General features: G+C 35.5%; 1 protein-coding gene across 19 annotated transcripts in view; it reads left to right on the forward strand.

The window, feature by feature from the left end:
• SLC4A10 (solute carrier family 4 member 10) overlaps positions 1 to 26,064 on the forward strand; it is a 363,956-nt gene that overhangs the window by 303,314 nt on the left and 34,578 nt on the right. For 18 of the 19 annotated variants that reach the window (XM_063790514.1, XM_054679076.1, XM_063790518.1 and 15 more), the window contains 3 exons: positions 18,706 to 18,811; positions 23,480 to 23,641; positions 25,066 to 25,179. In XM_063790514.1, the coding sequence (XP_063646584.1) occupies positions 18,706 to 18,811; positions 23,480 to 23,641; positions 25,066 to 25,179 (382 nt within the window). The remainder of the gene's footprint in view (positions 1 to 18,705; positions 18,812 to 23,479; positions 23,642 to 25,065; positions 25,180 to 26,064) is intronic. The other variant, XM_016949950.4, reaches the window with a different exon arrangement.

The following is a 26,064-nucleotide window of genomic DNA, read 5'->3' on the forward strand; positions in this document are numbered from 1 at the left end:
ACACTATGCTATGCATCTAAAGAAACGTTTTGCATTAATACACCATCTTATTGCCAGAGTCACTAGAAATTATTTTTGATGAGATTAACAAAAAAGCTTGTTCCAAACTCATATTCTATCTCCTCACAATGCTATTTCCATGTTTCTTTTCTCTTTCTTTCTTCTTTTTTCTTTTTCATTTATCTTCTTTAACTTTTCGTAGTTTTAGAAATAAGTTCATCAATACAGAGGAAGACAGGAAAATGGGATTTTTTTCTCACATATTTCTTGATTGATTTATTTAGCACATCTATTTTTGATATGTAAGAACATAAGAAGTAAGTAGTCAGAAGTCTTCTTTGAGCCACCAAGAGTTGGTACGGAGATATCAAATGTCCTTACACAACTGGGCAGCCTCTGAGAACTGTCTGCTGAGATTTTAGATGTCAGAGGTGCAGACTCAAGAAAGAACAATAGTTTGCTTGGGTATACATGATATCTGTGATTTTATACATATATAAATACAAATAAATCTTTAACTTATTTATTTTTAAATTTGAATTTATTTATTTATGTCATATATAAATCTTGTATATTAAAAACATATTTTCCACTTTGGAATTGATTTATAGGTGAGTAATGTCATAACCTAGAGATAGCTTTGACAGGGAGGCACGTAGGTAACTAACGTCCACTTGTAGACTCAACTCTTCAAAAAATGTCTCTCCTATGACATTTGTACATCAAATTTCTAACTTAGCATTTTCAAAAAGTCACAGTTAAAATGTAAGTACACTACCAGGAATGGAGTAACACATGCCATTGTATTCACTAACACAGTATAACCACTTTGGAAAGCAGAGACCATGTTCGTGAGGGAGTGGTAAAGCAAAATGAATGGAGAAGCCATATCATCAGGTTTCGATGGGGTTATAGGAAACTGGACAGTGGGGCTGAGGAAAATGTGGATGGTGTAGTTTTCATGATAGGAGGGCAGAGCTACAGGTGTTTTGGAAGAATACCTTATAGGAGAGAAGTCTTGAAAGTGGAAGCTAGCAAACTGCATGGTGAAATGTAGATTACTTATTTGTTCTGGAGTCATCTCACTCTTCTGGCTATCTTGATAGAAACAGCACCAAGTCACATATTGAGGCAGCATACAATAGCTAAAAGAGTAGGAGTTTCCATCTGGTCCTGGACTCTTTTTGGTTGGTAAGCTATTGATTATTGTCACAATTTCAGAGCCTGTTATTGGTCTATTCAGAGATTCAGCTTCTTCCTGGTTTAGTCTTGGGAGGGTGTATGTGTCGAGGAATTTATCCATTTCTTCTAGATTTTCTAGTTTATTTGCGTAGAGGTGTTTGTAGTATTCTCTGATGGTAGTTTGTATTTCTGTGGGATCGGTGGTGATATATATCCCCTTTATCATTTTTTATTGTGTCTATTTGATTCATCTCTCTTTTCTTCTTCATTAGTCTTGCTAGCGGTCTATCAATTTTGTTGATCCTTTCAAAAAACCAGCTCCTGGATTCATTAACTTTTTGAAGGGTTTTTTGTGTCTCTATTTCCCTCAGTTCTGCTCTGATTGTAGTTATTTCTTGCCTTCTGCTAGTTTTCGAAGGTGTTTGCTCTTGCTTTTCTGGTTCTTTTAATTGTGATGTTAGGGTGTCAACTTTGGATCTTTCCTGCTTTCTCTTGTGGGCATTTAGTGCTATAAACTTCCCTCTACACACTGCTTTGAATGTGTCCCAGAGATTCTGGTATGTTGTGTCTTTGTTCTCATTGGTTTCAAAGAACATCTTTATTTCTGCCTTCATTTCGTTATGTACCCAGTAGTCATTCAGGAGCAGGTTGTTCAGATTCCATGTAGTTGAGCGGTTTTGAGTGAGTTTCTTAATCCTGAGTTCTAGTTTGATTGCACTGTGGTCTGAGAGACAGTTTGTTATAATTTCTGATCTTTTACATTTGCTGAGAAGAGCTTTACTTCCAACTATGTGGTCAATTTTGGAATAGGTGTGGTGTGGTGCTGAAAAAAATGTATATTCTGTTGATTTGGGGTGGAGAGTTCTGTAGATGTCTATTAGGTCTGCTTGGTGCAGAGCTGAGTTCAATTCCTGGGTATCCTTGTCAACTTTCTGTCTCGTTGATCTGTCTAATGTTGACAGTGGGATGTTAAAGTCTCCCATTATTATTTTGTGGGAGTCTAAGTCTCTTTGTAGGTCACTCAGGACTTGCTTTATGAATCTGGGTGCTCCTGTATTGGGTGCATATATATTTAGGATAGTTAGCTCTTCTTGTTGAATTGATCCCTTTACCATTATGTAATGGCCTTCTTTGTCTCTTTTGATCTTTGTTGGTTTAAAGTCTGTTTTATCAGAGACTAGGATTGCAACCCCTGCCTTTTTTTGTTTTCCATTTGCTTGGTAGATCTTCCTCCATCCTTTTATTTTGAGCCTATGTGTGTCTCTGCACGTGGGATGGGTTTCCTGAATACAGTACACTGATGGGTCTTCACTCTTTATCCAATTTGCCAGTCTGTGTCTTTTAATTGGAGCATTGAGTCCATTTACATTTAAAGTTAATATTGTTATGTGTGAATTTGATCCTGTCATTATGATGTTAGCTGGTGATTTTGCTCGTTAGTTGATGCAGTTTCTTCCTAGCATCGATGGTCTTTACAATTTGGCATGATTTTGCAGTGGCTGGTACCTGTTGTTCCTTTCCATGTTTAGTGCTTCCTTCAGAAGCTCTTTTAGGGCAGGCCTGGTGGTGACAAAATCTCTCAGCATTTGCTTGTCTGTAAAGGATTTTATTTCTCCTTCACTTATGAAGCTTAGTTTGGCTGCATATGAAATTCTGGGTTGAAAATTCTTTTCTTTAAGAATGTTGAATATTGGCCTCCACTCTCTTCTGGCTTGTAGAGTTTCTGCCGAGAGATCCGCTGTTAGTCTGATGGGCTTCCCTTTGTGGGTAACCTGACCTTTCTCTCTGGCTGCCCTTAACATTTTTTCCTTCATTTCAACTTTGGTGAATCTGAAAATTATGTGTCTTGGAGTTGGTATTCTCGAGGAGTATCTTTGTGGTGTTCTCTGTATTTTCTGAATCTGAATGTTGGCCTGCCTTGCTAGATTGGGGAAGTTCTCCTGGATAATATCCTGCAGAGTGTTTTCCAACTTGGTTCCATTCTCCCCGTCACTTTCAGGTACACCAATCGGACGTAGATTTGTTCTTTTCACATAGTCCCATATTTCTTGGAGGCTTTGTTTGTTTCTTTTTATTCTTTTTTCTCTAAACTTTCCTTCTCACTTCATTTCATCTTCCATCACTGATACCCTTTCTTCCAGTTGATCACATCGGCTCCTGTGGCTTCTGCATTCTTTACGTAGTTCTCAAGCCTTGGCTTTCAGCTCCATCAGCTCCTTTAAGCACTTCTCTGTATTGGTTATTTCAGGACATAGGCATGGGCAAGGACTTCATGTCTAAAACACCAAAAGCAATGGCAACAAAAGCCAAAATTGACAAATGGGATCTAATTAAACTGAAGAGCTTCTGCACAGTAAAAGAAACTACCATCAGAGTGAACAGGCAACCTACAAAATGGGAGAAAATTTTCGCAACCTACTCATCTGACAAAGGGCTAATATTCAGAACCTACAATGAACTCAAACAAATATACAAGAAAAAAACAAACAACCCCATCAAAAAGTGGGCAAAGGACATGAACAGACACTTCTTAAAAGAAGACATTTATGCAACCAAAAAACACATGAAAAAATGCTCACCATCACTGGCCATCAGAGAAATGCAAATCAAAACCACAGTAAGATACCATCTCACACCACTTAGAATGGCAATCATTAAAAAGTCAGGAAACAACAGGTGCTGGAGAGGATGTGGAGAAATAGAAACACTTTTACACTGTTGGTGGGACTGTAAACTAGTTCAACCATTGTGGAAGTCAGTGTGGCGATTCCTCAGGGATCTAGAACTAGAAATACCATTTGACCCAGCCATCCCATTACTGGGTATATACCCAAAGGACTATAAATCATGCTGCTATAAAGACACATGCACACGTATGTTTATTGCGGCACTATTCACAATAGCAAAGACTTGGAACCAACCCAAATGTCCATCAATGATAGACTGGATTAAGAAAATGGGGCACATATACACCATGGAATACTATGCAGCCATAAAAAATGATGAGTTCATGTCCTTTGTAGGGACATGGATGAAATTGGAAATCATCATTCTCAGTAAACTATCGCAAGAACAAAAAACCAAACATGGCATATTCTCACTCATAGGCGGGAATTGAACAATGAGAACACATGGACACAGGAAGGGGAACATCACACTCTGGGGACTGTTGTGGGGTGGGGGGAGGGGGGAGGGATAGCTTTAGGAGATATACCTAATGCTAAATGACGAGTTAATGGGTGCAGCACACCAGCATGGCACATGTATACATATGTAACTAACCTGCACATTGTGCACATGTACCCTAAAACTTAAAGTATAATAATAACAGAATAAAAAAATTATAATATATAATAAAAATATCTTGAAAATTAAAAAAAAAAACTTCTCAATGGCTGTCCCTCTCATTCAAGAGCAAAAATAAAATCATAACAATCCTTGAAAGCAAAAAAAAAAAAGTAGGAGTTTCAGGTTGGGACAGACCTGGATTCAAGTTTATTTCTATCAGTGTGGCCTTGGATAAGTTATCAAACATTTAGTTCCTCCCATCTATAAAATGTAGCAATTAAACTATTAAACTAGAAAATCCACTATATGCCATGCGTATAGCAACTGTATGCACGCCATACCTATAGGCATAGATATACAGTAGCTATAAAAAACATATATGTATGTATATACACATATACATTTGTACATGGAGGTATTCACATATCTACTATAGTGCTATCTTTCTCCCTCGTTATGTTACTTCTGCAAGAAACTTGCCATATTTTCTCTATTTTATATTTTCGTTTCTTATGTATGGATTTACTTTTAACAAATTTTCAAAATATGCAAATAACTTTCTGTTAAACTATAGTACTGGCCCTTTTATTTCTGAGGTAAACTAACTGACCATCTTAGGGAATTCTATTTGTTAGCTACCAAAAAAAATGATGTTTGCCACTTAATAAACAGATTCAGACAATATATTACTAATTTACTTCAACGAGAAAAAGACTGTTGCTTCTAGTGAATGATATTACACAGTTTGTTTTGTTTTGTTGACAGCACTACTGTGCAATGGTCACCTGTGATACAATTATTTGAATTCATGACAATGCTGGGTTAGGAACCGAGGCAGATCCACTATGCTTCTTTATGTTCAGATGTTTTAAATCAGAATTATAGGACTATATCTATGTGCCTAGTCAAATATCTAAAATAATTATTCCATTCTCTGCTAACAGCTTAAACACGTGTTGTAATTCTAACAGACTTTAGAGAGCATATGGCAGTTTCAACAAGTCACACATATTTTTACATGCACCTAAGCTAGGGACCCCTGACCAATGAGTTGAGCATCATCTATCAGGATGCTCCCGATAGATGACAGATCTTCAACCAGCCAGCTAGGTCATTTCTGCTTCCTCAATTCCACATGTTTAGTTAGTTGGGATTCCCAGTCGGGAGGCAAAGCAGGTAGCATTTGGGCCCTCCCCTTACTGTGCTCAGTTCAGTTTATTCATGGAAACATCTCCAAGGATCTTAAAACTTTAAAATAGAAAATATCTCTTCCTCACAAAGTTGGAAGCCCTGAACCTGAGCCTTAAGAGATTTATTTTTACATTTGTTTTCAAATTCTCACAATTTATACAGAAAAAAAAATCAGAGTATCCATTCTGGTTTTTAATTTTTTTATTTCTTGCCATAGTATTATATATCAAGAATATTTATAAGAAGGAAGTAGTTAATACATATTTGTTATCTAAGTATAATTTGGGACACTATATAAATCTTTTAGTTTGTGGGTTACTTCTGTACCCTGTCATCTCCTAAGCTACCTGGTCTTTCTTGGAATAATAAATATACATACCTTTTAGGACCAAGATCTATAGTTTCACAATATTCATAGCCATCTGGTTCTGCTACAGGGTAAATTTAGACTGGAAATAAGGCGATATTAAGTAAGAGAAGCTTCGTTTGTTTAACCTACCTCCCAAAGGCTCCATTTGTAAAGAGTACAGACCAGAAATCACATGCACTGCTGGATTCTTTCCATGAGAAAAGCCTGTGTTGAGCTTTAGTTTCTTCATTTTCTTTAAACAGAACAAAAATCTCTCCTACCACTCAAAGGAGTGATTTGCAGATTTAATGCAATTATATCAAAGTAGTTTATAACCCATAAAACACAAAGTTATATGATCGTTACTTTGTATTGAACATCCATGAAACTCTAGGAATAGTACTAGAAGCTTTATACACCATTATATATAGAATGGTGTCTCTTTTAATTCTCAAGAAATCCTGTCCAGTTGTTATAATTATACTTACTGAATAAATTATATTAATTTATATTATAATTATATTAATTAGTTATATAATGAATTCATAGAAACTCAGGGGTTGGGTGATTTGCTCAGATCAATAGCTAGAAAGGGGCAGAATCAGTATTCAACTCAATATTACCTCCAAATGGAAGTAATTCAGTATTAGTGAGTATTACTAATTATAGAAGTAATACTTCTCCTTTCTACTCAGAGCTAACACAACAGCATTATCTAATGTTGTTAAATGGTAGGTGGAATTAAAAATTGTAGGTAAGATTAAGAAAGGAGGGAAATCACTGAATAACTTGCCCTTCCAGCAAAGTTGACAAAGTAGATAAGATCTCTGGTAAGATCTAATCTTCATCTCATTCTGCCACATGTTTTTGTTTTGTTTTTTAAGACGCGTCTCGCTTTGTGGCCCAAGCTGAAGTGCAGTGGCACAATCTTGGCTCACTGCAACCTCTGCTTCCCAGTTCAAACAATTCTCCTGCCTCGGCCTCCTGAGTAGCTGGGATTACAGGCATGCACCACCACGCCTGGCTAATTTTTGTATTTTCAGCAGAAAGGGGATTTCACCATATTGGCCAGGCTAGTCTCCCCATGTTTTTGATCGAGGTCCCTGTGTTCTCAATATCCTGAGATGATTGGCTGATTGGCTGTTGCCACAGCCATTCGCTTCAGCCACTGTTCTGGCCTGGACATCATCCAGTGCATGTCAAAGACAGGACTCTGGCCTAGCTTCTTTTGGGGACTTTCTACCACAGAATGAGCAAAGGTGATGTTCGGAACAAAATACCTATACGTTTCATCCAGCTGCAAATAATCAGCTCCAGCTTCTGGAGTTACTTGGTACCTAAATTGGCCAGGTTGCTGTTGAGGATGAATGGGCCAATCTTACAGCTGAACACCATGATACTGGTTCCCAGGAGCCAAGCATTGCCCCAATCCAGCCTTTTTAAATTTATTTTAAAAATGTGTTAATACTTTTTAAATCTTTAAGCAGTGACTAATTTTCTTTTAAATAAAGATTGTTTTCCTCCAGCATACATCAGAGTAAAAGCATAAAATGGAGCTTTAAAAAAATTAATTTAGAATCAGTTATGTCTTCAGTTTACTAATCCACTCTTCAAATGAGTAGAACTTACAATTTGCTCTGGTTTTGTTACTTGGGTGGGTAAGATAACTTAGAAGAGCGACAGGGATTTTGCTAAAATATAAAAATGGGATAGTTTTAAATCTCTATTGTTGTTACCGTTGGCAGTAATATAAAGGAGATCAAAGAACTAATGTGTTTGTTCCCAACCTACCTTTAAATAAAATTGTTTTATAGATGTTATAAAAGTATACATATATACACTTTATGTACACACACATGCATTTCATGTATATATCCACTATAATGCTAGTTCTCTCTTATTATAACACTCCTGCAGGAAATTTGCCATATTTTCCCTATTTTGTGTTTTAGTTTCCTTTTTGTCATTAATAAATATACTTATACTAGGTTTTCAGAGTATAAAAATGTTTTCCCATCAAACTCTTATGGTGTTGGGCCTTTTTTTTCTGAGATAAAGTAACAGAGAAATCAATTTGGGAGAATCTTCTCATTAAGGGAGCATACTACTCCTTACTAGTGAACTGGCTTACAGACTGAGGTTGGCAGGTTCAGATATGTATAAGCAGAACAGTAGCAAGACATTTGCAGACCTATGATCCTTGCTTGTTCACCTAATTCTTTTTACCTAACACTGCTACTACTGTAAAACCAAAGCAAGACATTCAGAAAAAGACATTGCAGACCAAATTGACACTTTGAGGGAGGCTACCATGGGTATAATGTATAAGCCTCCATTTGGAGCAGGATCCAAGATCAATATGGATACATTAGATTCTACTTTTTAAAATAATCACTCATCTCATTTCAGACTATGGACATGCTACTGAGCTTTACTATCCTTAATCCTTAGTCTAGTACCTGGGTATCTTCATTAAGTATGAAAGGTTATTTCTATTAGGACTTGCCTCTGAGTCCCAAACTGGGACTCAGGATCAGATCATGGAGGAACATGAAACTCTTATGTGGATGATGACATGGATTGGGCATCTGTGGTGGTTCTAGAACTTCAGGATTCACCTGATCTGCCTCCTACTTATCTTTGGAAAAATGTAAAGTATAGGATCTTTCTACCACAATCTTTACTACTGTAGGGAGTTTGATCCACTGACTCTTTTCAAAAGACCTCTCAGTGTTCAAGTACTTTTCTTTAATGCCATTTCTTGAGAGTTGGAGCTACAGTTGCTCTAGATGTGTCTAGGTCTGATCTTTTCTCCCCGTACTCCTTGAGCCCCTGATAACCACCATTCTACTTTCTATTTCCATGAGTTCAGTCTTTTTAGATTCCCCATGTAAGTGAGATCACAAGGTATTGGTCTTTCTGTGCCTGGCTTATTCCACTTAACATAATGTCCTTGAAATTCATCCAAATTGTCAAAATGACAGAATTTTGTTCCTTTTTAAGGCTGAAAAGTATTCCACAATGTATATATGCCACTTATCTTTCTTTCTCTTTCTTTCCTGCCTGTTTTTCTTTCTTTTTCTTTCTTTTCTTCTTTCTTTCCTCTTTCTCTTTCCCCTTCCTTCTTTTCTTTCTTTGTTTCTTTCTTTCTTTCTTTTCTTTCTCCTTCCTTCCTTTCTTTTTCTTTCTTTCTCTTTCTTTCTTTTTTCTTTCTTTCTCTCTCTTTTCTCTTTCTTTCTTTCTTTTCTTTTCTTTCTCTTTCTCTCTCTTTCTCTCTTTCTTTCTCCCTTCCCTTCCCTTCCCTTTCCTCTTTCTTTTACAGGCTCTCACTCTGTCACCCAATGAGTACAGTGGCACAATCATAGCTCACTGCAGCCTGGAACTCCTGGGCTCAAGCAATACTTCTGCCTCAGCCTCCTGAGTAACTAGGACAACAAGCACATGCCACCACATCTGCCTAATTTAAAAAATTTGTTATAGAGACAACATTCTTGCTATGTTGCCCAGATTGTTCTCAAAGGTCTGGCTTCAAGCAATCCTCCTGCCTTGGCCTCCCAAAATGCAGGGATTACAGGCATGAGCCCCCACACTCAGCCTCAATGCCATGTTTGACTTATCCTTTCGTCCATTGATGGGCACTTAGGTTGATTCCATATCTTGGCTACTGTGAATAAATGCTACAGTGAACATGGGAATGCAGATATCTCTTCCATTTACTGATTTAATTACCTTTGGGTACATACCCAGTAGTGGAATTGATGGATCATATGGTAGGTCTATTAATTTTTTGAAGAAACTCCGTACTGTTTTCCATATGGCTGTACTAATTTATATTCCCATCAACAATGTGAAAAGTTTCCCTTTCTCCACCTCCTCACCAACACTTGTTCAGACACTTTCATCTTTAAAAAAAATTAATTTTTAATTTTGTGCACACAGTAAGTGTGTATATGTATGGGGTGCATGAGATATTTTGATACCGGCATTTTGATGTGTAATGATCACATCAGAGTAAATGAGATATCCATTACCTCAAGCGTTTGTCCTTTCTTTCTGTTACAAACAATCCAATTTTGCTCTTTAAATTATTTTAAAATGTTCAATCCATTATTGTTGACTGTAGTCACCCTGTTGTGTTATCAAATACCAGATCTTATTCATTCTACCTAACTATATTTTTGTACCCATTAACCATCCCCACTTGCCTGCCCACCCCTCATTACCCTTCCCAGCCTCTGATAACCATCATTATACTTTTTATCTACATGAGGTCGATTATTTTAATTTTTAGCTCCCACAAATAAGTGAAAACATGCAAAGTCTGTCTTTCAGTGCCTGGCTTATTTCACTAACGACCTTCACTTCTATTCATGTTGCCACAAATGACAGGATCTCATTCTTTTTATGGCTGAATAGTATTTCATCATATATATGTACCACATTTTCCTTATTCATTCATCTGTTGGTGAATACTTAGGTTGCTTCGAAATCTTGGCTACTGTGAGTAGTTTTCATCTTTTTGATAATAACCATTCTTATAGATGTGAGGTAGTATCTCTGTGGTTTTAATTTGCATTTCTCTGATCATTGGTGATTTGAGCATTTTTTCACATACCATTGGCTATTTGTATGTCTTCTTTTGAGAAATGTCTATTCAGATACTTTGCCCATTTTTAACCTTGTTTTTTTTCTTACAGTTGTGTTGTTTGAGTTCCTCATATATTTTAAACATTAATCTCTTATCAGATTTATGGTTTGTAAATATTTTATCTCATTCCATAGGTTGTATATTCACTCTGCTGATTATTTTCTTGGCTATGCAGCTTTTTAGTTTGATGTAATCTCATTTGTCTATCTTTGCTTTCCCGGTCTGTGATTTGGGGTTAAATCCAAAAAAAATTATGCAGACAAATGGCAATGTTTTCTTATAGTAGTTTTAGGTATTTAATCCTTTTTTAAATATGGTGTGAGATAAGGGTCTGATTTCATTCTTCCACATGTGGATATTCAGTTGTCCCAACACCATTTGTTGAAGAGACTGTCCTTTCCCCACTGTGTGCTCTCAGCATCTTTGTCGAAAATCATTTGACCTTAAATACATGGATTTATTTCGGGTTGTCTATTCTGTTCACTGGCCTCTGTGTCTATTTTTATGCCAGTGCCATGCTGCCTTGTACTACAGCTTTGTGGTGTATTTTGAAGTTTGATATTGTGATACTTCCAGGTTTGTTCTTTTTGCTCAAGATTTATTTGGTTATTTATAGTTTTTTGTGGTTATACAAAGTTTAGGATTGCTTTTTTCTATTTTTGTAAAAAATGTCATTGGCATTTTGGCAGAGATTATATTGAATCTGTTGATAGCTTTTGTTAGTATGGATATTTTAAATACCAGTTCTTCCAATCCATAAACACAGGATATTTTTCCTTTTATATGTGTCCTCTGCAATTATTTCATCAATGTTTTATAGTTTTCAGTGTACAGGTCTTTCACCTCCTTTGGATTAAATTTATTCCTAAGTATTTGAAATTTATTTTGGTAACAATTGCAAACAGGATTGTTTTCTTGATTTTATTTTTCAGATAGTTTGTTGTTAGGGTGTTAAAGTGCTACCCATTTTTATGTGCAAATAAGGATAATTTTCTTTCTTTCTTTCTTTCCAATTTGGATGCCTTTTATTTCTTTCTTTTGCCTAATGGCTATGACTAGAACTTCCAGTACAATGTTGACTAAAAGTGGCAAGAGTAGGCATTCTTGTCTTATTCCTGATCTTGCAGGAAAACCTTTCAACTTTTCACCATTGAGTAAGATATTAGCTGTGGGTTTATCACATGTGGTCTTTATTGTGTTGGGGTACATTCCTTCTATGTTTAATTTCTGAGAGTTTCTATCATGAAAGAATGTTGAATTTTGTCAAATGCTTTTTCTGTGTCTGTAGAGATGATCACATGGTTTTTGTTCTTTATTCTATTAATGTAGTGTATCACATTTATAGATTCGTAAATGTTGAATCATCCTTGCATCTTTGGGATATATCTCACTTGATCATGATGAAGTATTCTTTTACTGTGTTGTTGCATTTAATTTGCTGGTATATTTAGAAGGTTTTTGCATTTATGTTCATCAGGGATATTGACCTATAATATTTTCTTGTCATGTTCTTGTCTGGCTTTGGTATCATTGTAATGCTTTCCTCATAAAATGAGTTTGGATGTACTTCTCTTCTTCAATTTTTTGAAAGCGTTTCAGAGGAACTGGTATTATTAGTTCTTCATTAAATGGTTGATGATTTCAGCACTGAAGCCATCAGGTCATGGGCTTTTCTTTCTTGGGAGAGGCTTTTGGTAATTGATTCAATCTCCTTACTTATTATTGGTTGGTTCAGATCTTCTATTTCTTCCTGATTCAACCTTAGTAGGTTATATGTGTCTAGGAATTTATCCATTTTTTCTAGGTTATTCAATATGTTGGATAATAATTGTTTATAGCGTTCTTTTATAATCTTTTGCATTTCTGTAGTGTATTTTAATGTCTCCTCTTTCATTTCTGATTTTATTTGTTTGAATTTTCTTTCCTTTATTCTTGGTCTAGCTCAAGATTTGTTGATTTTGTTATTATTTCAAAACACCAACCTTTAGTTGAGCTGTTCTATTGTTAGATAGAATAGAATAGAACATTCTATTTCAACAATAAAATGTTGAGCAGTTCTATTGTTTTTCTACTTTGTATTTCACTTATTTCTGCTCTGATTATTATTTTCCTCCTTTTAGTAACTCTGTGCTTAGTTTCTTCTTATTTTGTGTGTCTTAAGGTACAATGTTATAGGTTGTTTGAGATCTTTCTCCCTTTTTGATGTAAGTGTTTATTGCCATGAACTTTCCTCTTAGAACTCTTACTGTTGCAATCTACAAAAGTATTTGTTTTTGGCAAGTTGCGTTTCCATTTTCATTTGTCTCAATACATTGTTAAATTTATCTTTTAACTTCCTCATTGTCCCACTGGTTGTTGAGGAGTATGTTGTTTAATTTCCACATATTTCTGCATTTTCCAAAATTCTTCCTGTTATTGATTTCTAGTCGCATACCATTGTGTTAAAAAAAAGATACTCAATATGATTTAAAGTATCATTTCAGTTAATGATCTGGACCTTAAATGATGGCAGCATAATCAATGTTAATCACAAACCAAAGGCTATTTAGTGTTATTATTTTAATATGCAATATACTTACCAGGCCCCCCAGCACTCAGTCTGCACAGTCTAGGCCCTGCCTGTCTCAGATCCATACCCCATCTCTTCCTCCACCCCTTCTGTTTCAACCAAATTAACACTGTTTGTTCTCTGTAGTTCCCCACCCTCACTGCCGTGCCCACACTATGTCTTACCAAATTCTGTCCCTCTTTTAGATCTCAGTTTTCCTTGAACACCCAGACTCAAGGTGTGGATGCCTATTTGTTTATCTTTTTAGTAGCCCAGACTTCTTTATAGTACATTTTACAGATGTATTCAAATAATTGTGTAATTGGCTACTTAATATTTCTCTCCTGCATTTAAAGAAAGCCCCGAGATTATATCTATCTTATCCAACTTAGCATGGTGTCTTGCATGACAATCATTAACTTTTTATTGAGTTAATTAAGCATTGTGCATAATGCCTAGATGCCTAAGCTTTCAATGTTACCAAACATGTGGAACAAAACTTACTGCAATCTAGGTTCCCCTGAAAACATAGCCTAAGGTGGAGGCTTACTTGAAAGTTACCGTACCTTAAGGAGGAGAAGTAAAGAACAGGAAGTTACTGTTATAGACTGAATTTTTCTCCATACCCCACCCAAATTCATATGCTGAAGCCCTGTTGACTAAAGAAAAAAAAAATCAAGCTTTTAAAGTATCAGGCCAGGTACGGTGGCTCATGCCTATAATCCCAGCACTTTGGGAGGCTGAAGCAGGCAGATTGCTTTAGGCCAGGAGTTAGAGGCCAGCTGGCAACATGACAAAACCCCGTCTGTACTAAAAATACAAAAATTAGCCAGGCACGATGGCGATCATCTGCAGTCCTAGCTCTTCGGGAGGCTGAGGCACGAGAATCGCTTGAACCTGGGAGGCGGAGGTTGCAGTGAACCGAGATCATGCCATTGCACTCCAGTCTGGGGGACAGAGAGAAACCCTGTCTCCAAATAAATAAATTAATTAATTAATTAATTAATCAAAGAAAAGTTAGCTTTATTTGGAAGTCTGAGGACTATGGCCCAAGGCCTATTGCCTGGGATCAGTTCTGTTAGACCATTCCAATGCAGCAATTGAGTTCACAGTTTGTATACAAATGGTGAGGATTCATTACATGCAAAATCACATCCGAGTTCGTGTATAAGAGTTGATATTTATAGATTATTATTATTATAGATTATATTATAGGTTATAGATTTTATTATCGATAATAGATTATTATCGATAATAATCTATAATCTATAACATGCTAGGCTGCCTTCTGCTGTTGAAAATAATCCAAATATCTTGGGCATATAATTATCATTGAGAAGGGCATGATATGTACAAGAGAAGTATTCAACTGGTTTCCCCATGATCGCAAACCTTTGGAGCTTATAGAAGAGAAAAAAAAAAAAAGAGAGACAAAGCAAATATAAAAGAGATTTTGAGATAATTTGTACACTCTGAAATGAGAAAGCAAACTTAGGGCTGACACAAGAAGAACTAATTATTTTTTTCAAGTACATTTTATTGTTATCAAAATAGTCCATACATATCCTAGGGAAAAAAAAAAACCCACAAATAGTACAGGAAGATTATAATTTAAAGCACCAGTTCACTCAAAGGCAACATTTTTAACAAAATTTTTAAAAATTATTTTTAGTGATCCCTCTAAATTTCTAAATAATATGCTTATATTTTTATTTCTTGTTTTACCCATGTTAAGTGTGACAAATTTACTTTTTGCTCTTATAAATATGGATTTAGCTAATTTTATTTTTATTTTATTTTATTGAGACCAGTCTTGCTCTGTCGCCAGGCAGAGTGTGCAGTGATGCAATCTCTGCTCACTGCAACCTCTGTCTCCCAGGTTCAAGTGATTCTCCTGCCTCAGCCTCCTGAGTACCTGGGAGTACAGGTGCTTGCCACCATGCCCCGCTAATTTTTGTGTTTTTAGTAGAGATGGGGTTTCACCATGTTGGCCAGGATGGTCTCGATCTCTTGACCTTGTGATCCGCCTGCCTCTGCCTCCCAAAGTGCTGGGATTACAGATGTGAGCCACTGCACCTGTCCAGATTTAGCTAATTTTCTACACTTATCCCCAACCTTCCTCTTCACTCTACCTCCCTTTTCAATACGATAATATCACATCTTAAGTTCCATCATCCCTGTAACCTCTGTAGCTATAAGTAAATAGCCACAATTAACATATGTAGATTTCCATTTCTGATTCTATCAGCCATAGGTAACTCTCTTTACATTCCACTTTGTAAGGGGAGATGAATAATTCTCACCTTTCCTCCCAACTCTGTGTTCCTCCTTCTACCTCCCCACCCCCGACTCCATTGTAGCGGCTATTAACATATATTATTTTGTAACCATGGGTAAGTGTTAAGTAATTTGCCTAAAGATTGATTCTAAAAAATTTAAAAATATAGAAATCTGTAAAATTCTGTAAATTTTAGATTTTCTATAATTATAGAATGTAAAAATATAGATTTTCTATAAATATAGAATGTAAAATTCTATAAAAATTTAGAAATCTTTATGTAATTATAATTATGTAAGTATTATTTACTGTGGAACCAAGTAATGTGCAATGCTTCCTTCTCCATGGCTCCAGTGTCATGACTTCTATAGTACTTTACAAATAATGTTATGAGTATATACTTCCAGAATGGTGGTAAAAGAAGCTCTGCAGACCCTCTCCCCAGTGAAACAACCATACTGGTAAAAGTAATTTTAAAAGGCAATCATGAAAAGTCTCTGGAAATTTTCTTAAGGGTATACAGCAAATGAAGAAACATTTATTCCAAAAAGTGTACTAAATCTTGGTAAGAACAATGAGTCCAAGGCACTTGAGTCACAACCCACTTCCCTTCCTCTCCTCCCAGCTCAGCATGACAGAAGCTTAACTCTGGACAAGAACACTGGGCTTCCTCAGCTTCCAGTTGAGGCCAACTGTATGTTCCCAAGAGGAGAAGACCAACAGCGTTTCTTGTCTCCCTTCACCCTTCCCCTCCAGAAGCTAAATTCTGGCTAGATGAATCCAAGATATTGGGGCTCCCTTCTCTCACCCAGCTCCTACTGGTAGGGTGGAGGTTCAACCTCAGGCCTGGAACATTGAGAATAGTATGGGTTCCCAATTATTAATGAGACTCTGATTATTGCCCATGCTCAGCTCCCTGCTCCTACAGCAGAGGAGTCACTTACAGAGAAACACAATGCTGTCCCCATCCCTAGCTCTGAAGCCGCGCGTCAGAGATTTTCCCCAGTGGGAGCACTGAAGCTCTTTGCAAAGGAACTGACTTTATTTGAAGCAGAGTAAAGGGAAGTTCAAGATAAAGGTATTCTCAAAAATAATGTAAGTTCTGGTGGAAAACAATTAAGAGGAGGTTGGTAGCTTCGTGAAAGAGACAAGCTAAACCAGATCAGCTAGTGTATGAGAGAGAATCAGGAAAAGAGATAGCTAAGAAGAGCCCTCCTGGGTCAGAACAAACCTCAAGCACTGACCACAGCAGGCAGGGCACTGTGGCTTACACCTGTAATCCCAGCATTTTGGGAGGCTGAGGTGGGAGGATTACTTGAGCGCAGGAGTTTGAGATTAGGCTGGGCAACATAACAAGACTCTGTCTATATTTTAAAAACAAAAAACAAAAGGCTACCACAGCAAAAAGGCTGGAATTTAATTGGAGCAGATCCCCAGAGCAATTTATGTCCCAGGACATTGTAAAAAACAACACAACAATCTTGAACAGAATTGCTGGGTATATGTGATAAGCCTTAGAGCAACCACTAAGAAAATAACTCGAAAAATACATAGTGAAGGAAAGAAAACAACAATGTTCCTACCATCACAATCAAATGAATTCTCCTTTTCAACATTTCACCAGAGGCTCAAAATCATTCCATATTTAAAATTTTTTTCTCTTTATAATGTCTACTGAAAAAGTAGCAAAATCTACTGAGGAGAGCTTTATTTCTAAAAGGGGGTATCACAACCTGCAAGTGGGAAATGGAGCCTCTGGTTAAAACTGAAAAGCAGGTGCTTCGAAGGAGGAAAAATGAGAGAGGAATTCATACTAAATGGATTGGTTTAGCATACATATTCAACCGGCTATAGGAGGAGCTATGAATATTCATGAAGGGACACACGTGTAGTAAGCTAACATGTCTATTACATATGTCCCATGTTCACTTTGGGGTGGAAAAAACATTTAAATATACTAAAATTAAGCTCTATATGTCAAAAGGTTAAGCAGAGGACATGAAGGGACTCAGCATACAGTCTCTGTAAACTGGCCAGAACCACTCCATGTTCAGTGTTCTCTTATTGGGAAGGAATGCTAGCCAGTTGCTGTGTCGAAACTACAAAAAGCAAGGGGCAGCGTAACATGGTTGGTTGAAATCAGCCATGGAGCAAGTCTTTCAAAAGAGCTTGTTTCTGTTTAACCCTTAGGAATGAAAGCCTACTGGTGGTTAGCAAGGTAGGGGGTGTTACAGGGTGTGGCTGACCTACTGTTCCATCATAGACAGGAGCTCAGTTTTTAAGGTTTCTCTGGGGTCTCCAAGTGAGCCTCTCTGGGAAATCCTCCAATTTCCCTAGTGAGAGCAAGAACCATATCTGTCTATACTGCCCAACTCAGTTGTTTTTGCAATAATAGACAATAACTCTTTAAAGAATGAATAAGTGGTGGTGAAATGAAACAGAGTAAGTTCCTGATGTAGAAGGCAGAAGGGAGACTGTTGCTTAGGCAGACCAAGTAGAAACTATACGATATTTTCTATAGTAACAACCTTAGAAATGGCAATTCGGTTCTACAGTTCAATTAATATCACTAAAAGAGCTGTCCAATGAACTTACAAGTTATGTGGTATATGTGGGTTAATCTGGGAGATCAACCACCATTTATGAAATTCTTCTATATGAAAATGCTTTATGAAGGGCAAATAGCAAGTTTACAAATGAATTTTTGGAAAACAAACTGTAAATTGAGGTTAATTTCTAAGGCTATTAATTTGTGGGTATCTTTGTCTATATCTTCTTCTCACTGATATATCCTCAGGTAGCTAGAGTTCTCCTTTCAACTAGCCTTAATTTTGAATTATATGCCAGTTATAAATCATCTTCAGAATATGAATTAAATACCCCTTTAATTTTAATTGATATGATTTTACAATATTAACTACATAGTAACAATGGATTTGGATATTTACCATTTTTCTATTTGATTTATAATTTAGGGCCAAATGGGTGTCATAAGGGGCTCTCATTCCAGGAAACACTGTAGAGTAGTCTAGTATCCTAACAGTCTATCCATCTTGATTTTTGAAAATAGTCTGTTGTGGAGTAGTTTAGGATAACCTAACTACTTGTCTGTCAAATAGAGGAATGCTGTGACTGGAGAAAATGGAGCCGTTATACATTAGTCTTCGGTACAGTCACAAAAAGCTACTTATTTCACAAAAGACACTATTTTGCCTTTTCAGGTGTAACTGTGTGGAACCGCATAATCCCAGCAATGACACATTGAAGGAATGGAGGGAATCCAATATTTCTGCCTCTGACATAATTTGGGAGAACCTAACTGTGTCAGTAAGTAAAACACTGAAAAATAAGTCATACCTAAGAGCTTTTGTTGACATTTTGACTCAATTATTGCCATTACAGTAAAATTTTTTTGAATGCATAATATTATAAAACTAATAGTTGTGTTTTAATTTTAATTTCATCATTTCAGATGCTCATCAGTAAACTGGGGTTATCTTTCGTTATTAAGATTGTTCTAATAGAAGACCAGAATTGCTCAAATAGCTCACTTATACAGAATTATGTGACTGAGATGGACTGAAAGCACATTAAATATGAGTGGTGTTGACCTAAATGAAACCATATGGCAGAACTAAGTCTGCCTTCTGTGTAAAGAACTCAGAATGCTCTTACTTTACTCTGTAATGCTGCTCCAGCTGTTCCGGATCTGCTGGGGGGAAAGGGATGTTTCTAATATTCTAGTGTCAATACTAAAGTCTTTGGGAGGAACAAATATCACTTTTCTTCAAAAATTCTGGCACCTCCCTCAACAAGATCTTTCTTTTTTCCATTTTATTCTTATCTCCCACTCAAGAAAGAGCATGGCAACAGATTTTTCACCTATAACAGTTCAATCCTGTGCCATTGTCTTATTTCCTTTGGCTTTTCTCTACTTTGTGATTTCTTTTTTCTCATACCTGCATTTCTCTATTTTTCTGAATCTATTCTGTGCCTCCTTTCCTATCAATACTTGCATTCTATGCTTCTGGTTCAATAAAATCTTGTAATTTGAAAATGTGTTCTACTTTAAATAAATATTAAAATCTGAGTAGCCCTACTTTCTTTTCTATTCTTCCCAGTTATAAACATTACAGGTTCAAACCTTCTACCACTTTACCTACCCATATAGGCTCAAGTTTTATTATGACTATCAGCACAAAACTATTGAGTTCTAGTTCATTTGATCAAATGCATACTATTTTAGTAAGTGGTCCAGTTAGTGAACATAGAAATCTTTTTTGTTGTACAGATACTATAAAACTCTAAACATGATTCTTGTAAAGAGCATATGATCTATTGACTATATTCTTGATTTTCTCTGTTGAACATGTTCTTTCAAGACTGAAATCAAATTACTTACTCTTTATTTAAAATTCTATCTTGACCTATATTTTACTACTTCTATTCTTACCCTAGTTGTGTTCTGTAGAATAAGCCTTCAGTTACTCTTATTGTTTTCTTTTGTTATTGTTAACATTTATTCTGTTCCACCTATTTTTCCCTAGAAAAATAACATTGCCAGGCTGCTTCCACTCAAAGAGCCATTTAAACTGAACAATAAAAGAATTGATGAGCTGATCAAGAAAAAACACTATAGTTATTCAGAATTTAGACATGGGGTCATGATTAATGAAATCATTAGTGGGTCTTCTGTCTACATTTTCTTTGGTAAACTATATTATGTTTACAGAGCCTCTTGATGTCTTCTTCAATATGAAAACCCAAATGATCCCATCTCTAAGTTATATAACATGATAATTTACTCTATATGTGTTTTGTATTATGTGAATAATTTAATACTTAATAATAATATTCCTTCTATGTATTAGCAAATCCTGAATTTTGAGAGTTCTAAGAAGCAGACATACAGCACAGTTATCAGGCTAGCTGTGAGTTAGATACCCTGAGTTTTGAGGTCAAGTAGAATAGTGAAAAATATTTTGCAATTAAAGCAAATGCAGCATTGTGGGGTTGTTGGTTTTTTTCTCTTTTTTTTTTTTTGTCATTTTAAAAAGTTTTGTACTAGATGTTAACATTTGAGCAGAAATTTTCATATTATTTTTCATTAGTTAAAAGCAGTTTTTGCAATGGATAATTGCTAATCTTGACCAGAAACAGTCTTTATCACCAGAGAGAATACTATATAATGAAAACAATCTTGTAATTTTTAAGTCAAAAAAAGACCATTAAAATTTTTGTCTAATTGTTATGCTGAATTTTTTCCTCAATATATTCATAATGTCATCAAAAATATTTTATTAATAAAGCACTAAACTAGTGGCTATTACAACTAATTTTGTTAAAATAGTGACATAACATTTAATTTATATATTATTTATTTGGCAGGTCCTGTAATGTTTCATTGAGTTGTTACATATCTCATGAATTATAATTTATACCTTGCCAACTCAGCAAGGGCAAAGAACTTTAGCTTTCTTTGATTCTCCCAAACTGCTCTATGCATAGTAAGTGTTAAACATTTGATAGAAGTACTTAATGTCTGTTTGAAACAGTTTCATCTTACTATTTAATGCAAATATTTATGGCAAACTGGAGTACTTAAATTTGTATATATATGTATGTGTGTGTATATATATATATATATATATATATATATTTGTCAGTATCTCAAAAATCAGCCTTTATAAGAAATCCTTAGGCAAGATTTAAAATATTCATAAGCAGTTAACCAGCATTTGGTGTTTCAGTGCCTGAATTACATATTTAGCTTGTACATATATAAGGGGCAGGACACTAATGCCAACTTTAATTTCTTATTTTATCTAACTTAATTTTTGCCAACTTATAGAATTGCTGAAACTTAGAATGTGTTTGAAGAGTAATTAGTAGAAATCAGTTTGTCAACAAGCATTTTTTGAGTACCCATTGTAACTGAAACCATATGTTAGACTCAAAAGACGAGAGCAGGATTTGGATTTGGTTTTCATTTCTAAATTTCAGGACTTACTCTGTGTGTATGTGTGCATGTATGTATGTGTGCATGTGTGAGTGCCTCTGTGTGTGTATTGGGGATACAATTAGTATAAATCTGAAAATAAATGTTGAATTTAGCAGGTCACAATTTTTCTTTTTTAAAATTAGCATTTTGTTTCCTCCCAAAGAGAAAATAAATAACATTTTCAAATATGCTTTGAATTAATGTAATTAGGCAGACCATTGGCAAATTACAGAGTGTAAGACAGCTAAAGAATCCTTTAAATGTCATCTATGTTCTTAAGAATTGAGAACAAGATCCCGCCAAATGACTTTTATACCTGCAGAAATGACAAAAGATGCTCACAAATTTATAGATAATGTGTTTATCATGGAACTTTTAGCTCCTTTTTCTATGTAGCAATTTTGCTACCCATTATATTGCTTAATAATTGCTCTGCTAGCATTTCTGGACAGGTGCAGAAGAGGATGAAAAACACAAGGATTCATTTTTGCCACCTTATCTATTTTTACAGCATTTTGAAAGAAGGAAAATTAAAACTTTAATTAAGGCCTGGGGGATTTTTCTGTGGTTTTTCAATTAGCCAAGTTGCTGTGCTCTGTATTAGCTTAATATGAATAATTGGAATTTAACTTTGCCTATCAAGGAAGATGTTTGCAGTTAAATTAGAAAAGGAGGCAGATTCTTTAAGACAATAATAAGGTGTGTTAACTATATTTCTCAAGACTCTCAGGCTTAGGGTAGCTAGCAACTCCAAGTAGATTTTACTAGTTGTTTGTTTTCAGATGACACTGTAGCTATTTGTAATTTATTCTACAATCTTTGGAATGTATTTACTTTTTGCTCTACAAAGATTTCAGGCCTAAAGTTGGGCAGACTCTGTGTTTGTGATCAATCTATCAGTTCATATTTTTCTCCAAGATCTCTCTGCAATTCAATTTATGTTCAGGGCAAGAATATCTCAAGGACTAATGAGATCACTGGATCATTTAAGCCATTATTTCCTGTTTTGAAATGTAAAAATACTTTAGTAATCTAATTTTAAAATAAGATAAACCAAAGTAAGTTTAAAATAACTTTTTTTCGTTCAAAATATTTGTTTGAAATGCTCAGTTTTTTCCTGGAGGAAAAAAATTTTTTTGACTTTGCTGCCACCTCATGGCTAAGGCAGTAATTAGAAACAGTTCTTCAGGCTCTTACAGAACTGCAGTTGCAGAAGAAAAAATAACCCATGGAGAAGTCATAGTAAATATGAGCTTTGCCTTCCTCATGTAGTAATTTTATTTCATTTGTTCTTTAGTCCAAGTTCGATAGTCCCATCTTTGACTTACAAGTTCATTTCAGTCATTGTATGTCATAGTTTTCTTGTTGCCTTTCTCATCTTTCTTGGCAGCTTTTGGACTAGATAATTCTACAAAGTCGTTGTTCTTTGTCAATAAGCAATAATAATCTCACTGCAGAAATCGTGTTTGTATCACAGCTCTGCGGCCACCCACCAGTGGTGAGGCCACAACAAATTATTTAACCCCTTTATGCTTCAGTTTCCTCAGACATGGAACATAAATAATAGCATGAACATATTTTATGGTATTGGTGTGAAAAGTAATTTAAATGATGTATTTAAATAGCTGGGCATAGTGTCTGACCTTAGTAACCAATCACTATTACATATGTCATATTTTCAATACATCTCGTGTTAGGAACTTAGTAGATATTAGATTTAATACGTACTAATTAATTGGTAAATCAATTCATTTTATACATTTAAATTTAAAAAGCAGTTCATGTTCAAATTTTTCATAAACCTTTGCATATTTCTCACCACCCATCCAAGTTGAACTTGAAACTCGTAATGTAATGCCTGCTAAATCATTGTGAGAGCCATAAAGGAAAAGCCTCAGCATCTGAACTACAATTGATCAGAAGGTGTTAGTTTTCTGCAAGAAATGTGTCCGGTTTTTTCTTAGTAGCTCCATTTGTTTTACTTCCTCTGGCAGGAATGCAAATCATTGCATGGAGAGTATGTTGGACGGGCCTGTGGCCATGATCACCCATATGTTCCAGATGTTCTATTTTGGTCTGTGATCCTGTTCTTTTCCACAGTTACTCTGTCAGCCACCCTGAAGCAGTTCAAGACTAGCAGATATTTTCCAACCAAGGTACTTAGACTATAATTTTCTTGATCTAAATGTAAAGTAACATAGGACAAAAGAAAGAGTAATTGATGTAATAAAAGGAGCCACTGAAAGGCTTTTGTGTGAGTGAGCTGCCAGGTTAGTTGTGGAGTGAGATGAGGGGCTGAAGAGAAAGAATTTGTGATGCAGGTGCTGGGAGTGCATATGCAGGCTTTTCTCCTAACTGCAAACCCCACGGATCAACTTCTACTTTCCTACTGACGTTTTTGGAAATTCACAGCACACACTGCATTACTGATTGTCACTTTTTTGCCCAGTGAACAGTGGGAACTATTCCAGCCTGACAGATACCTCAGAGGAGCCTATGTTACATTCTCTAATTGGGGAAGCCCCCGCAAGACTCATTGGAACAATATTCTCTTTTTCAATGTTTAAACCGTCAGTCCCTCCCCCTAACCCACCACGTTTGCATCTGCATATTTGGAAAGGAAAGTAAACAGAGAAACAGCTTAGTTCAATATTTAACACTGCAAAGTAACACCTATAATGTCTGATTCCGCCAAAAAAAATTTAAAAAAAGGAAAAGAAACAAGGAAACAAGCTTCTGAGGGATGAGCTATAGATTATGATCAAAATTCCACTCTGGAAAAATATTTCAAGAACTGTTCCTTCCGAAGGGGGCTTCTTTTTTGTCACCACTTTCTTCTCTAAGGTGGAAGATTCATTTATTTCCCCAAAAATCTTAGTCTGATTAATACAAAAACATTTTTCTAAGCTGAAACAATAATCTTAAGCATTTTGTGTATGCTTGTGTGTATGTCATAAAGGCATCTTAAAATAAACTAGATCTGGATAATAATTGTATGTGAATATTTGCTCAGAATTGGCTTTATAAATGAGAAATGGCTTTAAAAATTGGCTCACATAGAATAAATTTTAAATTTGCCCACTCTGTTGTGTACATTCCCAACTGTCATGCTTATATTCTAGATAAACTAAAACATTATGTTTCTTTGATAAGAACAGATAATTTTATTTTATGATGCTTCAAGTTTATCATATTAAAATGTTACCTGTGTGAAAGAGATCCCTAAAATCCAGCCAAATTCTGCCCATGCTACCTTATTCTGCATTCTGAATATTCACATGCATGGGTTCATCATAAAGTTAGATTTTAAATAAACATTGAAAACAGCACAACCACGATGTAGCTATTCCATAATGCCTCATTCTGGAAAGGTTGAGTGTGTACCAATCTTAACGACAGTGATACATAAATATATATTCAGGTTCTGACAGAGCTAATGGTAATCTTATAGTATGCATAAAATATAATATTATGATATTATGTCATAAAGTGTTTATAAAGTGTGACTCTAGATTATGTTCCTGAGTATTCCTTGATATTTATAGCTACTTTAAGTGACAAGTGTTTTCATTATTTTTAGGTTCGATCCATAGTGAGTGACTTTGCTGTCTTTCTTACAATTCTGTGTATGGTTTTAATTGACTATGCCATTGGGATCCCATCTCCAAAACTACAAGTACCAAGTGTTTTCAAGGTACTTACTATCTCTCTCCCTCTTCCCATCTCTCTCAGTCTAATCTTCATTTAGATGATACCTATAACTCTAGTACTTAGGATTTTCATGAAAATATGAAGAATTTAGATTAGAAGACCAGTAAATGAAATGCACACAGCATGGCTAAAATTTAGGTCTAATATTTAAAAATATAAGAATTACAAAATATAAATAATTATAAATATAAAACTTGCTTGAAAAAAATTTCCTGTCAATTCTGCCAGTTGAAATACCTATATATAACATTCTTAAAAGATAAGGAAGCATTTGAAACTAAGAGAAAAGGATTATCTTGGCAGAATTGTACAGTGAATAAGGCTTGGAAAACAGATAAAAATAGATTGGGAATAGAATTCTGACCGTGTTACTAATGGGGTACAGTTTGAATATTCCTTATCCAAAGTGCTTGGGATCGGAAGTGTTTCAAAGTTCATTTTTTTTTCAAATTTTGAAATATTTGCAAACACATAATGAGATATGTTTGGGGTGGGGCCCAAGTCTAAATACAAAATTTATGTTTCATATATACCTTATACATATAACCTGAAGGTAATTTTATACACTATTCTTAATAATATATGTGACCTATCACATGACATGAGGTGTGAATTTTCCACTTGTGGCATCATGTGAGCGCTCAAAAGTTTCAGATTTTGGATCATTTCAGATTTCAGCTTTTCAAATTAGGGGCACCCCTTTGTTTTCTCTGTCAAACAGGGCTGGGGACTTCTATATAGGGCTCTTGTCAGGATGAAATTTTGGGAATCATCTCAGACAGCAGCCATGTTTGGAATCCTTCCCTGAGCCTCTGCTGTGACCAAGTATCTTTTTTATCATTTTTACTCAATAGCCTCTGCACATCAA

The sequence above is a fragment of the Pan troglodytes genome, chromosome 13 (genome assembly GCF_028858775.2).
Source record: "Pan troglodytes isolate AG18354 chromosome 13, NHGRI_mPanTro3-v2.0_pri, whole genome shotgun sequence".
Lineage (NCBI taxonomy): Eukaryota > Metazoa > Chordata > Mammalia > Primates > Hominidae > Pan > Pan troglodytes.